This window comes from Phascolarctos cinereus, unplaced genomic scaffold (genome assembly GCF_003287225.1).
Source record: "Phascolarctos cinereus isolate Bilbo 61053 unplaced genomic scaffold, phaCin_HiC Scaffold_726;HRSCAF=1367, whole genome shotgun sequence".
Classification (NCBI taxonomy): domain Eukaryota; kingdom Metazoa; phylum Chordata; class Mammalia; order Diprotodontia; family Phascolarctidae; genus Phascolarctos; species Phascolarctos cinereus.
In genome coordinates, this window is record NW_027556098.1 from 233092477 (window position 1) to 233109830 (window position 17354).

Consider the following 17354-nt stretch of genomic DNA (forward strand, 5'->3'; position numbering starts at 1 on the left):
CTTGGGCCATTTCTGTTGCCTGAAGTGTTGCTTGGAGCAGAGACCTAGGATAATAAACTGCGAATTGCCTAGAGTAGGAGGAGGCTGAGAGACTTTGAAATCCAGCTTTCAGAGAAACTACCACCAGAGGGGAGGGAGTCAGGAAGTGAGCAATAGGGGGAAATAAGTGGGAAAAAAGACTAACTTATCCTAGCATTTTGGGAAGGAGAAAACTCTAAGACCTTGAACATAAGCAGATAAATCAACAAGGAAAACACAAACAGATGAAGAAAATATGGCCTTCAGATCTAGTAAATGAATAAATACCTCAAAATAAAGGAAAATGATCCAACACTTGATAAGATAGAGAGCCCTGTGGAATTTGAGGAGAACATGGAACCATAATACGCTATTCCTGAGTGGTTAAAAGAGAAATGAGAATTATGAGAGCAATTTTTTTTGCCTACACAGCAAAAATCATGGGCAGAATAGACTTGAGTCTGCTGCAATGGCAAGTCTCACCAAAGACTCAAAAGAGAATAATAGATTAGAGATGCAAATCTATGTAAATGAAGGGTGATCTAGAATAATGAAGCAAAAAATAATAACATTAAAAGAAAATATGGTAATTATCCATGCAAAACATACTATCTTGAAGACAGGTTGTATAAAGACAACCAAAAGATCATAGGTCTTCTAGAAGAACGAGACAAGACAAAAAATACACCTAAACACCATATTGTAAGAAATAATACAAAAAAAAAACTGCCCAGAACTTCTGAACTTAGAAAATGAAATGCCAGTTGAAAGAATTCATAGATTGCCTCCAGAAAAAAACCCAAAGCCACAAATTCCAAGATACATGGTGGTTGAATTTAACAATTAAATTAAAAAAACACTAAACTACTCCAAATGATCAAGAGAAAGACCTTCAAATACAAAGAAAAAGGAAATTAAATAACAAAAAGGTTAAGGGCCTTGGGGAATGTTATAAAATAGTATCAAATTTAACAAGAATTTATTAAGCACCTACATTGTACAAAGAAATATTCCAAATGAATTAGAATACAAAGATAAAGCCCCAAACTATTCCTACCTGCTCTCAAGGAGTTTATACATTTTATTGTAATTCATTTACAAATTCTTGAAAACTAGAATCTAACTATTTTAACTTCCAAGGAGTCATTTTCTTATTGGCCCTTTTTCTTGAAGTGAGAAGGATTAACTATCTAGTTTTTTCTCCAACGACATGAAAATTATCTAAAAATTAGCAACTGATGCTTTTTGTACCCTCAGGGAGAATAATTTCTATTTCAATAATTACATACATACAGCCTAATGATCAGTTCTGGATTTCTAAAACCTGACTTTGATACCAAATTCTCAAAGTCTGTGACCATAATTTTATGTTCTGTGGGCTCACTAAAAAGGGAGGAGGGAGTATTGTGCCAGATTAATCATAAATATTTACAATTATGCCATTAGGACTTTGAAATTCTATTAAAATATTTATTGAGTATTGTTATGTGCAGGGAACTAGCCTAACTACTGAAATAAATTCAGAAGCAGTAAGAGAAACAAGTTCATGATTTAGGTGATGCCTCCAATTATTTCAGTATATAGTTTTTTTTTCCTGATAAAAAGAGACTTTCTGTAAAAATCCAAAAGGTGCCTTTTTTTTGGTATGGGTATAGGTTTGAACTGTCTTATCACAGAAGCACAGGATTTAAAACTAACTAGAACAATATGGAGACACTGCAGTAGAGGAGAAAAAGCACTATTTCTGGAGTCAGAGCAATTAGGCTCAAATTCTGCCTCTGATCCTTGCCTGTGTGACCTTGGGTAAATCACATCACCTGGCTCAGCCTCAGTTTCCTCATCTTTAAAATGAGAGCATTAGACAGGAGGGTCTTGAAGGTCCTTTCTAGCTCTTGGTTTATGATCCTGTGAGGAAGTCATCTAGTCATAGGTCCCCAGATATGGAGCTAGAAGGATTCTTAGAGGCCATCTGGGTAAATCCTCTCATTTTACAAATAAGAAAATTCAGGCCCAGAGAGGTCAAGTGAATTTCCCAAAGTGACACACACACACACACACACACACACACACACACACACACACAGAGCAGAGTCATTATTTAAACTGATATTTCCTAACTCCAAATGCAATTTTCTTTATACTAATATACCATGATTATATTAAGGAACTACTGAGCATTTGCTTAGAGGCATGTAAGTTACTTTGATTCTTTATACTTTTCTGGGGTGTGATGGGGTGGGGGTGGAGGAGGACACAGCAGCTGTGGCCTGCACCCCCTGAAAACTACCTAATGATCTGGTACAATGGGAACTGGTTCAGCCAGGATCTAAAGATACTCTGACCCCTTGAATTTAGTGCTACCCTTTAGTTTACCCAAACCTTCTTTGCTCTGGATTGATCTAAAGGAGATTGTGCTCACGAGAGAGCTGTGTCAGCCAGTTTTCATAATCACATTTGACCAAATATGCAGGATATTGATGTTGAAATGAAACTTTGTGATGCTTGTTAGGTATTTGCAGGGACATAAAAATTAAGTCCAATTACCATTGGCACTTCCCTGAGTTGATATTGTTCTAGTCATTTTCCAACCACCTGGAATCAGAAAGAGAACCAAGTTAGACTTTTAAGTATATGGTCTCATGATCCTGTTTTTAACTATTGATTGCAGTCTTGAGATTCTTAATGTGAAATTAATCTACTTTGTAGATTTCTAAGATAGGTTTTGTGATTTTATTATTATTTGTTTTATCTTCTGCTGTGGATTTTGTTATATTAATCAACTTTTCAGGCTTCAGTACAAGTTGGTTAAAGATAACTAAAAATAATTTGCTTCTGCATTATTTAGCTTTGTTGCACATTCTAATTAGCATGATTTTATGTTCTGTTAGGTTTCCACCGTGGCCCAAGTTGATCATGCTAGAATGATGGCAGATACATTGGCCTCAAAAGCCAGAATGGCAATTGGAACTGAAGAAGAATTTGTTCTTCAAAAGCCACTCTTCAAATTGAATACATATACAGAACCTCAGGTCATTGTTATATTTAGTGGATTGTGATTTGAGAAAATTAGAATGATCAGGGTAGATAATTGTGCTGCGCTAATTACGATTAGCGTCAAACTAGCCTGGGACAACTGGGGCTCTATTCAAGATACTTTTATGTTGAAGGGAAGAAAGACCTCCCTCCAGCACTACCACCTCTGCCCCTTGACCCAATAGACTCCTCACTTCCTAATTCTTTCTCACCCATTCAGGGTTGCTGTGACCTGAGGTCCATGTCCATCCTGTCCCTATCCCAAACCACATTCTCCCCTGGAGTGGAGTAGAGAGTTCCCTCTTCTCACTTTTGAACATTGGTTTGGGGCATCTGTTGGGGGAGGGGCTGGTCGCCATGGATGAACTACAGAGATTGACTTGGAAAGGAAAATGCCAGGTGGCCTACTACCCCTCTCCCATTCCTCTACCTCCCGTAGTAAAGTCAGCCTTATCACTACCCATTTCCCTACCTTCTTCTGCCTCCATTTCCAGTATGATCTTCCTACCTTTCTAGCCTTCTTATGCCTTACTCTCCTCCATGTCTAACTACACTGGTCTACTTTTCCTCCAACTTGAAACTCTTTCTTTAATCTCAGTGCCTTTGAACTCATTGTCCCTTATGCCTGGAATGCTCTTCCACCTCACCTCTGTCTCTTAGATTCCCTGGCTTCCCTCAAGACTCAATTGAAATTTTAACTTTTGCAGGAGACCTATCCTAGGCTTCCTACCCCCAAGCAGCTACTACAGATTATTATTACCTTTCAGATCACCTTCATCTGCTCCATATATGTCATATAAATATAAACATACATATATACACACACATGTGTATATATACATACATATGTATATAATTATTTGCATATTATCTCCCCCCTTTAAAATGTATGATTCTTAAGGCAGGGATTATTATTGGTTTTTGCTTTTATTTGTATCCCCAGTTCTTAGTACTAGTATAGTTCTTGATATATAGTAAGAGCTTTATAAATGCTTGTTGACTGATTGTTTGACCCTATAGAGCCCACCCCTGGATCAGCCACTTACCGGCTTTATGACCTTAGGAAAGTCACTTCACCTCTTTAAGTCTGGTTTTCCCATCTATGTATGAGGAAGTTGAACTAGATGACTTCCAGTTTCCTTTCTGTCTCTAATTCTATTATCCCAGTTCTCTTCCTCTCACATTCCTTCCATCTTTCTGGTGCTCACTGAAATCTAGCTTTCTCTTGAAAGTAGCTCACGCCTTGGCATCCAACCCCAGCTATTCCTTCTCCCACATATTCTAACACAAAGAGCCAGCAAAAGCTGGCATATTTCTTGCTCCCTCTTGCCACTTTTAGGTCCTCTCTAGTCTGCCATCACTCAGCAACTACATCTAGTCCTTTAAAGTTCATTCTTCTTGTCCAAATCCTTGTTGCTGCAGAGTATGGACTCCACGTAGTTCTCCCTGCTCTCTGGTAAGTTCAGTAGCTGGATCACAATCTTTTCCCTCACCCTGACTCCTTACCTCTTCAAATAACCTTGTCTCCCAATTCTTCAACATTCTCAACATTCATGACCTCAGTCACATGTTTACCTCAACAAAGCACATATTATACCTTATATCCAATCTTCCCTGCAAATGAACTTATCCCTGTTGTCAGGAATCCTATTTAGGTCTATGATGATGATGATAGAGTAAAGCTCTTAAGCTATAAATTGTCTTCTGACATTTGAAAACTGTAGCTTGAACCATCTTTGTAATCAAGATATAATACCTAATTAGTGTATATTATTTCATAATAATAGAAAATATTGAATAAATAGTTAATACCCAAACTGCTTATGTAAAATTATTTCCAAATCTATCACCAACTTTTTTTTACCTTTGCAAATGTAAAAGAGAATGTATCTTTTAAATTCCCCTTGAAGGGATAATTTTATACTTATATTTGGTTGCTTAATACTCCTATACTGCATCAAAGAAGGTCCTTTTAGTTCAATGTTCTCATAATTTGGAAATCATTTTTTAAATCTTTATAATCCTTTAAAAGGAAACACTGATAAAGCTTTCCTACTTCTTTTTTTTTCTATTTTTGGCTACATTTTTAAAAACTATTTTGACTATTATAAATACCCAAATTAACTACAAAGGACATATAAAGAAGGATGCTATCTGCATCCAGAAAAAGAACTGATAAATAGAGATGTGTATAGAATACTTTTGCATACATACACGGACACACAGATTTGTGTCTAATGGTAGCCATCTCTAGGGTAGGTGGGGGAGAGAAAAAAAGAGAAATTTGTATGATAACTTTATTATATATTTAAAAGGAATAGCAAGTTGTACAAAATAGATTTGCAGTCTCATATGCAATAATCTTTTAAAAATTATATTGTTATGGAAATGCTTGTTTTATTCCATAAATTAAAAATAAACTAAATTTAAAAAAGGATTAAAATAGACAGAGGAAATTTTATGCTTAAGAAATATTGCTTCGAATAACAAAGAAAGTAGAGAGTACCTACTCTTTTTTTTGGGAGGGGGGGTGAGGCAATTGGGGTTAAGTGACTTGCCCAGGGTCACACAGCTAGTAAATTTCAAGTGTCTGAGGCCATATTTGAACTCAGACCCTCCTGACTCCAAGGTCAGAGCTCTATTTACTGTGCCACCTAGCTGCCCTGAGAGTACCTACTCTTTAGAATCTTATAACCTAATAGGGTTAAAGAAGTCCAACACTACACATAAATATGCAAATGTGAAGGCTTTGAGTTCATGTCATATAAGGATAGTTTGAAGGAACTGAGGATGTTTAGCCTGAAGAAGAGGAGGAGGAGGAACCCACTGCCTCTCTAGGCAACCCATTAAACTTTTGAATAGCTACAATAGTTTGTGATCTTAAAATCAAACTGAAATTGACCTCTTTGCAACTTCTGCCCATTACTCAGGGTTCTGTCCTCCAATATTTCCTCCAAATGACAGCTCCAGCTTGGCTGGAGACCATTTGTCAGGTAAGTCAAAGTGATCATTCCTTTCATTTATGGGTTAGACTAGGTAGTTGCTGAAGACCTTTCTGACTTTCAGTTTCTGTGATTCTGTAGACCACACAAAAAAAGTATATGTATTTGGCTCTTGTGAATGAATAAATGTCTTTGAAAGATTTTTGGTGTACAAGACTATCTCAAACCCTGCCTTAATTTTTTTTCAATAACTGCATGTTAACTGTCACAAACCCTTCTAATTCCTTAAAGAAAAAAAGAGGAAAGCTCTATCAGTGTTCTTTTTATTGGATTGGAATACTTTAAAAAAAAAACAGCTTTCCTGCCTAAACTAGTTCTCCCCAACTTTCTGGTTTCTGTTAATGGCATACCATTTGCCTTGTTATGCAGGCTATCTTAAGATTCGGTCTGCTATGACAGCTCTCCTTTCTTCTCAAACTACCCTGATTTAATCACTTCCAATTTTAGTTGCCTAATTAAAGCCTATCCAATATTCAGTAATAATAGGAGCTAACATTTGTACATGCAGTAAAGTTTGCAAAGCGCTTGATCCTCACAACAACACAGGGGCAGGCAAATACTATCACCCCAATTTTATAGATGAGAAGACTGAGGCAAACAGAAGCTAAGTGATTTGCCCAGAGTCACTTAGTTAATAAGTGTCTGAGGCAGCATTTGAACTCAGGCCTTCCTGACACCAAGTCCAGTGCTCTCTATTTTGCATCTCCTACCTGCTTTTACTCAAATGATCTGTAATCTCATAGATGAAGGCATTCCCTCTGATAATGGATATTAAAACACCTTCATACCTGCCTCCTCAGTGCTGATCTCATCCTTGTCTTCCAATGAGTTTGTCATAGGGAGGCCAACCAAGATAAATGGTTGGGGCCCCCATAGTTTTTGCTCGGCATAAGGAAAATACTAATGAAGCACAAGAGATGTCCACTTATTATCTCTTGTTTTTACCACATGAGCAGCCCATCTTTTTTGCTCAAACATTTCTGCTGTGGCATCTTTTACATTGGCTCTCCTTCATAATTTGTTGTTTGTGTCATATGTTGCAGTTTGCCTGCATCCACCATGTTCCTATTAATTTTTGGATAAAACTCATTTTTAGTTCTCTAGAGATTATATAACTTGTAGCTGTGCAACAAAACCAGGTGAATATTGCTATTTAAAAGTCTGGTTCTTTATTTCAGGGAACAATTTAGGGCCATTAAAAGAATTTTGTAATTTTACAAAAACAATCCAACCCATCTCCTCTGCCCATTAAATTCTGGGCCCAGCTCAATTTCCATTTGCTGTTTCCATTTCATGTATACATATACAAACATGCATGTGTGGACCCATACATATATCATGTGTTTTTCATATGAGTATATATCAATCTAGAAATTCATCATTTTTCATCCACTTAGTTTTTCCTAGATAGATAGGCCAAATTCTGAGTGCTTACAGAGGTCATGCAGGAAACTTTTCGATGTTCTAAGATGTGATGCAATCATCACAGTGTCATCTACAAATAGATGCATCTGGAGGACCTCACTATCTTAACAGGAAATCCCCCTTGAACTTGGACTCATAAGCATCACTATTATAGTAGTTGTAATTATCACATACTTCCTTGTATTTTATTTATAGATGCATGCATTTTGTTCTCTTACTAGAATATAAGTTCCTTGATGATAGAGACCATGAGTCCTTGTGCATTTTATCTGCTTCCGTCATTAGCATAGTGCTTTGTACTTAGTAGGTATTCAGTAAATGTCTGAATGCTGAACTTTTCATTGAAAAGTCAAACTTTTTTTGTACTATATTTTTCTGCATTTCTACTAGACAAGTGATATTAGGGGTTTGGAGATTTCATATTTAACTAGTCATTTCATTTTTGTTTCCTTTTTCTGTAAACTTATGACTCTCTTTTCATCACCTGGGAGGACTTCAGGGCTACATGAAAGTCCTCATTTGCTAAAATCTATATGTGGTCAACTTCTTATCATTGTATCTCTTGGCACTTAACATTCATAGACTGAATGGAAGAGGAATAGGGTCCAATCAGCTGTAAATGAAAGCACAGAACTGAACTACTCATCTGTCTGTTCCCACTTAGAATCAGATCGATGGAGACATTGCCGGTCCTGCTTAAAATAGAAGCTCAGTGATTCATTGGTTAAGTTGCATTGACTTATTTTCTTTCCAATAGTAGCTATTTATTTAAACATGATCTATATATTGTCAAATCATTATGTGAAAATCTATTAAATAAATATTAGTACCTACTTTAATATCAGTGCAAGAAAAATGGAGCTTGGCAATATATTTTTTACTTCTGCATGGAAGATGTTGTATAATTTTAGTCAATAAGTTTAGATATAAGGATAAACTGAAGCTAAGAAGGTATTACCTCATCTCTTTGATACTTTAACCCATTAACAATAAATTATTCACGCGTAATTTTTTATAAATCCAATGAGTTAACATATATAAAATGCTTTGCAGACCTTAAAGTACTATTTAAATGGTAGCTTTTAAAAAGTTTGAATTATATCACGTGGCATTGATATTTTACCTTGAAAAGGTTGTAAATAATTTTATTATGAACTACAATAACATGTTTACATACAAACATTTTGTCTTCTGTAAAGAAAATGTGTATAACTTTGGAAACTATTGAATGTTGCTGGTATTCTTAATTGTGTTTCATTTTCTTTCTCCAGATAATTTCTGACCCCAGACTCCGTATTGAATTAGCTCTTCGAGAAGCTGGACTTCACAGAACACTTTATGCAAAAGAGATCTTGCCAAAAATTAATCCTTACAAACTTCCAAGAAGAGACATGGCATCTACTGTCTTTCAGATGTAGACTTCAGGTGCAAGTCCCATCATATACAAGCAAGAAACTTCTTTTTGATTCAGATATAAACTATCCACAAAAGAAATTTGTTAGCTATTAATTTACTATGGCTTAGATATGTGGGATGATTTCATCTGCAAATGAAATTCTTGTATGATTCTCATAACATATTGAATTGTTCCCCATATCTTTAAAAAATAAAGTTTTATTATCAGATTCTTCGAGTAGAATTTATGAAAGACACATATAGTATCATTTAAAAAGTTACATTTTGAGATTGATATTTTATATGATGAATAGAAAATAACTTTGCAAACCAAAATAGGCATTGGAAAGAATTAGATAGTATGTAGCTGCTGTCAGCTAGCCTTCATTTCCATTTGTTATTTCAGAATTTGACTTTTTAATTATGAAAGCTTCATTATCATTAATACTTCTATTATCCCTTGATTATTATAGGAGGAGACTCAACCTTTCTCTAAATTTAGAAACCAATTTGGTGCATCATGTTTACTGCAAACCAATCATCCAAACAAATTCATTTTGCAAATTATTCCTTAAGAATAAATTAGAAACTAGAAATAGCATTTCAACTACAGGAATCTGTATTTTAGCAAAGAAAAATCTGTTGAAATCAATGGAATAATAAAAAGTTAACATTGTTTCAAACTCTCAGATTTCTAAATTATATACTCTCTGTCTCGATGGTTCTGTGGAGAAACACAGCAAATAAAAACATGACAATTCTGTGACTTCATTTCTGAGAAACAGCTAGATTCCTGTTCTTGGAATAACAAAGCATTGTTGTCAAGTGATATCCTAGGTGTGTGGGTGGTGGCAACACCACTATTCACACCACCATGGCTACTACCAATGGGAGCTGATAGGAGCCAGAGCCCAGAAGGGAGAGTAAAGGGAGCATTCTAGCCAAACTCTCCCAATATCCTTCTCCAAACAACTTTAAAATAACCCATCCGATCAAATTTTAAAGTGGCATAACCAACAAAAGGTCAGAGTGAGACATTTTCCAGCCCAGGATTGGGGCTAGCCAGGAGCACAGCATAGTGGAGATACCAGTGGTGGGACTTGGAGCCATCAGCAGCAGCAGCAGCAGTACCAGGCACTCTCACTACCCAGAGACAGTGAAGAGATTGGACACCCAGTAAAAAGAACTTACAAAGGACCCCTGTGCTAGCACCTGGAACAGGACTAGGTTTCCTTTGGCATTTCCACTGTTTATTACCCAGCTCTGCATCACAGAGGAGTGCTGGTCCCTGTAGTTGCAAGGAAGCAGGGACCTACCTGGATAAGGCTCAAAGTGCAGACCAGCGACCACACCTCTCCCAGATCGCACCGCCTTGGAAGTGCCCCAAACTGACAAATTCCCAGAACTAGCTGTAAAGCAGCAATGCAAAAGAGCCTGAAACATTGGATAGAGGTGAACCCAACTCTCACAAAGTCCAAAGTCAAGAAATAAGCTGGACAAAGGAGCAAACAACAACAACAACAACAACAGAGCCTAACCCTAAAAAGCTACTGTGGTGACAGGGAAGCTAAAGACACAAACTCAGAAGTAGACAATGATTTGGAAAACACCTACAAGCAAAGCCTCAAAGGAAAAAAGTGCAGATTGGACACAAGCCCAACAAGAATTCCTAGAAGAGCTAAAGACAGCATCAAGGAGCAACAAAAATTATTTACAAAATCAAGTAAGAGTGACAAAGGAAAAATTTGGAGAAGAAATGAGAGCAATGCCAGAAAATTATGAAAACAGAATTAACAGCCTGGCAAAAGAGGTCCCAAAAGTACCGGGAAAAAAATAGCCTCTTAAAAAACAAAATTCATCAAATGGAAAAGAGGAAAGAAGAAGAAAATAATTGAAGAAAATAAATTCCTAAAAAGCAGAATTGGCCAAATGGTTAAAACAAAATGTACAGAATGACACTGAGGATGGAAAGAATTCTTTAAAAATTAGAATTGGTCACATGGAAGCTAATGAAGCCTTGAAACCTCAAGAAAAAATAAAACCAAGTCAAAAATAATTGAGGAGGGGGGAAATGAATGGAGTTGATAGCTTTGGGGTAAAAATGAAAAATTGATTTCAGATGAATTTAAAGCTGCTGATAAGACTGAGAAGCATCCATTTAAAGCAAAGATGATTAATGATACTTTTTTATATAGTATCTTTCTTCTTTCTTTTCAGAGAGTTTCAAAGACTAAAAGAATGTCACATTTCCAGTTGGAACAGGCCTGTTCATTCTTCAAATCAGAGAGAATATTATAAATATGGTTAGTATAGAATACAAATATTGTCGTGGATGATAGGATGGCCATTCAGAGCTCAACTTGGCTTCCTATGAAACTATTATTATATAACATAGTCTTTCCCATCACAACAACCTATGAATGTTTATGCTGCTCAAACCAGTTGGGAAAAGTGACAGGTTCTGAGGCGTTTCCATTCTAGTTCTCCTGTCATCCTGGTTAATTCTCTAGGAATATGGTTTCTTCGGGAGCAAGTCCCATAATACCCAAGCAAGAGCCCTCTTTTGATAAATTCTGTATTTCATATATAAACTACTCTTGAAATTTGTTAACTATGTTTCTCTTTCAATGTTTTAATATCTTCATGAAGTCCTTTATCTGTACTTATGAACTCCTTTATTCTTGTTTTGTCCTCCATTGTGAAATTTTCTTTCCATTTTATTTGAGCCTAATTTGTTTAGACACATAATCTGTTAGAGGCTTATACTTAAGTGATCTGACTCAAGACCCTGCCTATTAGGTAGAAAGTCCATTTCAGTCCATTCATGAATATATTTGTGGTGAAGTGGTAGTAGAATTGTTTATTCTTATTTCTCTTTTGTTTTTCAAAGTTTACACAGATATGTCTATATTAGCTAGCACCACATATATTTAAATCCTCCAATATTTATAACTGTTTTTCACCAGCAATTATTTTATTAGTCTCCCTTGTAAATATGTTCATTTGAATGTGACTTTGAAACTCTTACCAAAGCCCTATATCAAAAGCAAAATGCTGAATTACTACTGAAATAAAATGTAAATTCATTTTGTTGTAGGGAGATTATCCAGTAAAACATTTTCTTTTTGAACTCCATGATCTATAATAAAAATGCCTGGTAGGTACACTAGATAATGGACACTGGAGTTTGGTAAAGCACATTACAACCTAATGTATCGAGATAGTTTAGGACCCAACTATCTATATATCCAAAATCCAGATAATCAGAAAAGATTTTCTGCCAACAAATGTATCTATATAGACTACAATGTGTATTTAAATATAGTTGGCAACACCAACTAATTTAATTCTTATTTATACTTCTAGGCTATTTGATTTTCTTGACTTACATAGGTAATAACAAGGATGATAATAAGGTCATCAAACAGAAAAATCAATCAATGTTTATTGAGAATCAATGATTTACAAGGCACCATTAAAGATATCAGTCCCTTATCCCCAAGCATTTATGACCTGGCTGCATAAACAAGACAAATACACATGATTCTACACATAAAATTGTGGAAAATAAAGGACAAGTGATGGGACAGACATTAACTACTTACAGAAATTCAGAAGACAGAGGAATTATTGTGGTCTGAGATGAGCTAAAAAGTTTTTGTTGAGAAAGTGAAAATTTAGTAGGGACTTGAAGACCAGATAATGGTGAAAAAAAGAGACCATTCCAGAAAGGATAATAGACTGAGTAAAGATCTTGAGGTGGGAAAGCCCAATGATCAGCTAGGTGAAACAGTAAGTAGAACATTGGGGTGAAGTTAGGAGTTTGAATCTGGCCTTAGATACTTCCTAGCTGTGTGATCCTAGGCAAGTCACCTAACCTCAGTTTCCTCATCTATAAAATGGGGATAATAATAGCACCTACCTCCCATGGTTGTGAGAACCAAATGAGGTGATGATTATAAAGTGCTTAGCATAGTTCCTGGCACTTCCTCATTTCTTTGCTACTACCCAGAGACTGACCCAACAAGGTTCCCAAGGGTTTGCACTCTCTTGAGAACACAAGGATAGTACTTGTCTCCTTTGTGCTGGTCTTGAATGGGTAGAGTCAGGGAATGACACAGGGTCATTCAAAGAAAAGATCTTAGATATTATAAGAAGGGAATTCTCTGGAGTATTCAATCCCTTAGTCCCATTTGAACCATGAAAGTTGCACAATCTTGTTTGCAATAGACTTTTTCAAATAGAATCTCAGATTGTCTCCTGCAGGAATAGCGGCTGAGGAAGAGATGACTGTGACACTTGTATGGTGCTCTAAGAACACACCAGTATTCCTGTTCTCTCTCATTCTTTCAGTGATGATAGGTTACTCTATTGCCTATAATGACCTGGTTGGACTGGTTTTTCCATTCATGTCCTGACAGGTGACTGTGACCTTGAAACCCAAGGTATTTTGCTTTCTTCAGCCACTATGAGGTCATGCTCTAATAACAAACACCTTATTAAACTCTCTTTCTTGTAGGAAGAATTGGAAATTAATGGCAGAATCATATAATTGATAGTCTTATCAATTATACTGAGTAAGCCAAAGCATTAAGTCAAATGAAATGAAGGAAAAATTATATTTCCTCTTAGAAATTAGGAGAGAAAGGGAAATAGGCATCCTTCCTAGAGAGAAATCTGAGAAAGGGATTTATTTCAAGTAAATATGGTATTTTTTCTCTTTCATATCAATAAGCAACAATCAGTTAAAAAGTCCTTCATTCCAAGACCTCTACTTTCATAAATTCATGTCATGACTCAGAAAGTCAAAAGGCCAAGAAACTACAGTCAGATACTAAGTCAGAGGCAAGGAGGTGTGAGATGGGTATATCTAGTTTTTAAAAAATAATTCTTTTTTGGGAGGTGATCAGTTTATTTTTAATCTGCATTTGGCTATAGCAGGAATGGGCTTATTTCCAATAAAAGCAGATGAACAGATAGTATAATTTTATTGCGGCAAAAGGTGAAAATCCTACCCCTAAAATAAATTTAGCCTCTCTGAGGGACTCTCAGTGCGGGAAACATGAAAGGCTTCAGACTACATTGCTAAGGATTGTGAAGTCCTGGGGGTTGGGGGGTCGGGAGAAGGAAATACTAGGAACAGGTGGTGTTTTTATCACTACTGCCAAGTAAAGGTAGGGGAGAAGAAGGTAGGTGTATTTTGGAAGTGGGTGGCTTTCTGAGAACATGGTGTTTGAGAATGAGATTTGATTACCTCAGCAGTTGAAAATATACGGATAATGAACTCTTGGCTAGGGACAGAAATGAGAACTAATACAAATTTATTTCCTGGAGTCTTGTGAATCTTATCTAGAAGCTTTAAACTGAAAAGGAATGGGAAGAGAAAACTTCTCATAGATCTCTCTGCCCTATATCCCTTTGATTCAAAGTACTGTAGAAGGCTGCCTAGGTAAAAATTCTCTTGCCCATGCTATCTTATATTTCATGTCCCCATTTACCTAAACCTGTGCCTTCATATAACCACTCTCCTCTTTGAAACTGTCATTCTGTTGGTAACAAACTGACTTCTACAAGAAGCCCTTCATAGTCCTCCTTAATCTTAGTGCCTTCCCTTTTAGATGTTTCAATTTGTCTTTATATATTTTGTTCATATGTAGTTGCTTGTGTATTTTTTCCTCCAGTAAACTTATGATCTTCTTGAAAGCAGGAACTTTCTTTTTATCCTCAGCACTTACCACAGTGCCTGGCACATAGTGGCACTTAATAAATGTTTGTTGATTTGACTTGACACTTTAATTAGACATAATTCTCTACTACTCCTTCCATCTTGCAATTATGGAAAGCTGGCTCCCCTAGAAGACACATCCAGGATAGCTAGGTGTGTGTGTGGGAAAGACCAACCCTTTACTCCCTTATTCCCCTCTCCCAACATCCCTAATCCTGGTTCCAAAGCCATCTCAGAATCCATCCTGGTTAGGGGAAAGGCTGTAGGTGCCTTTGCTTTTACCTGGCTTTCCTTTTTCACCCTGGCTGTTTGATCAGATAGTTTGGGTAAGAGGGGAGTCAATAACTCTTCCTTTAAATAAAATTGAGGACCATTAGGTCTTACTGTGTACCCTGCAACTGAACTTTCTTTAGTATATAGTCTTCTTCTGTTAGAGTATGAGCTACTTGAGAGCAAGAACTGTCTAGCTTTTTCTATTTGTATTCATAATGCTTAGGCCAGTGCTTGGCATATAGGAAGTGCTTAAAAATGCCTTCATTTTTGGTCATATTCTCTAGTACTAGATGTACCTTCTCTCATGCCATTTGACAAAACTGGACTAGTAGAAGAAATAAGCTTACTTTGGCTCCTTTCACTCAGTGATCGCTCTTCCTTTGACATTAACTCCATTCAGATATTTCACGCTATTCAGATCTCAATGGCAATTACCTACTCTTAGATCATTTCCCTTTTTAAGGAGTTCAGTATTTGACTCACAACATTCCTTTCCACACTAATCCCTCCCCTTATACTTGAGGACTTCAAAATTCATGTTGATATCCCATCAAACATCCCCCTTTGCAACCTCCTGAACTCCCATGTACCTTTCCTCCATAACAGCCACCCAGAGGAATGATCATTTGTACCCTTGAGTTTTGTTGTTGTTCTGTTGTTTCAGTCATGTCTGACTCTTTGTGACCCCATTTGGGGTTTCCTTGGCAGAGATACTGAACTGGTTTGCCATTTCCTTTTCCAGCTCATTTTACAGATGAGGAACTAAGGCAAACAGGTTAAAGGGACTTGCCCAGGGTCACAAGCTACTAAGTAAGTGTCTGAGGCCGGATTTGAACTCAGGTCTTCCTGACTCCAGGCCCACACTCTATCCACTATGGGAACTAGCTGCCCTAATGGTAATGCTAGCTATCATTAAATCTGTCAACTAAATTCTCATTATAAGATGTGTCAAATTATATAAACCCAGAATTTGTGGGCCATTACAGAAGCACAGTTCTTGGTAATGCATGCTAACCATATTCAACTATTGCTTCAAGTATTTGAAGAACTGGAATGTGAAGGAGGTATTAAACCCATTTAGTTTTATTCTAGAGGAGCCATAAAGTTGCCTGGAACAGTGTTTGGCTTGATATAAAGAGAACCTTCCAAGAAGTTAGATCTACAAAAGAAGAGATGTGAGAAGGGACTCTCACTTCATCCCTTTATAGAGGAGAGAGGTATAAATGTCTCATACAATATGTGCATTTGCATATTTTAAAAATATATGGATTAGTGATAATGGGCAACTAGTTGGCACAGTGGATAGAGTGCCAAGTGTGGAATCAGGAAGATTCATCTCCCCGAGTTCAAATCTGGTTGCAGACAATTCCCAGCTATATGATCCTGGGCAAGTCATTCTATGCTGTTTGCCTCAGTTTCTTCATTTGTAAAATGACCTGGAGAAGAAAATGGCAAACTACTACAGCATTTTTGCCAAGAAACCTCTAAATCAGGTCACAAAGAGTTGGACATGACTGAATAACAAAAAGTGATAATGATTTTTTTCTTTCTTTTTTTTTTTGTATTTAAAAATACCATTTCTTATGTGGGATGGCTCTCTGCAAGGGTGAAAGATACTGAGGGAAATCATGGTAGGTTAAAAAAAATAGAAAACATTAGTCCTGCAGAGAAGAGGCCAGTTATTTCCACCACCTGTCAACCAACTGCAATAGGCAAGTCACTATAGTTGAAGCAGCAGAGCACTCCAAGGAAGAGACAAGATGCAGCATGTGCCAGGCAAGGAAAGCTACCACCAACACCTTGACTACCATCTCTTCTCTGAGGGAGACAGCTCAGGATTCTGAACACCAGGACCCTTGGAAATAGCATTGCTTCTAGGCTTGTGCCCTTAGCCAAGATTTCCAGGGTCACCTGGAAAGCAACCCTGAGGAGATGCAACTTAGCAACTGCTCCTGCAGGTGATACAACCACAGTGACTAAAACCCCCAAACAAAACCTCTTGCCACCAAAGTCTTTGGCCCTGTCAAGTAGTTCAACACCTGAAACTGATATTTTATCAGTGGAAATGACATTAAAGAAGAAGCCTTAACATCTGCTTTGCCCCTGCACCCTAAAGACTCTGTGAGTTGTCCATCTGATTTGCAGCTGGAATCCTTCAGTGTTGTTTCCTCCATTAGAATGTGAGCTCCACGAGGGGAGGGTCTAACTTGCTTTTCTAGTTTATCCCATCAGTTTTCATGGTGCTTTGCACATAGTAAGTGCTTAATAAATGCTTTATTCATTCACACATTCATAAAAAACTTGTTTTTAAAAATCTAGAGGTGTCCTAAAGTTTTATGGTTTGACTTGGACTGGTGGTGGGTTTCCAGTCTCAAGCAGAGGCCAGCTGACTACTTGTCAGATATATTATATAGGAGATTCTTGCTAAGGTAGGGAATTGACCAGATAGCCTCTGAGGAGCCTTCCAACTCAGATTTTGTGAT

The 17354-nt window shown here is 36.9% G+C and overlaps 1 protein-coding gene across 1 annotated transcript in view; it reads left to right on the forward strand.

Moving 5' to 3' along the window:
• The window catches only part of CCDC148 (coiled-coil domain containing 148), a 277956-nt gene extending 268486 nt beyond the window's left edge, over window positions 1-9470 (forward strand). Inside the window, exons 17-18 of the mRNA XM_078147022.1 lie at window positions 2907-3047; window positions 8750-9470. Of these exons, the coding sequence (XP_078003148.1) occupies window positions 2907-3047; window positions 8750-8896 (288 nt within the window). The 3' untranslated portion in view covers window positions 8897-9470. The remainder of the gene's footprint in view (window positions 1-2906; window positions 3048-8749) is intronic.
• Window positions 9471-17354: the final 7884 nt, after the last annotated feature.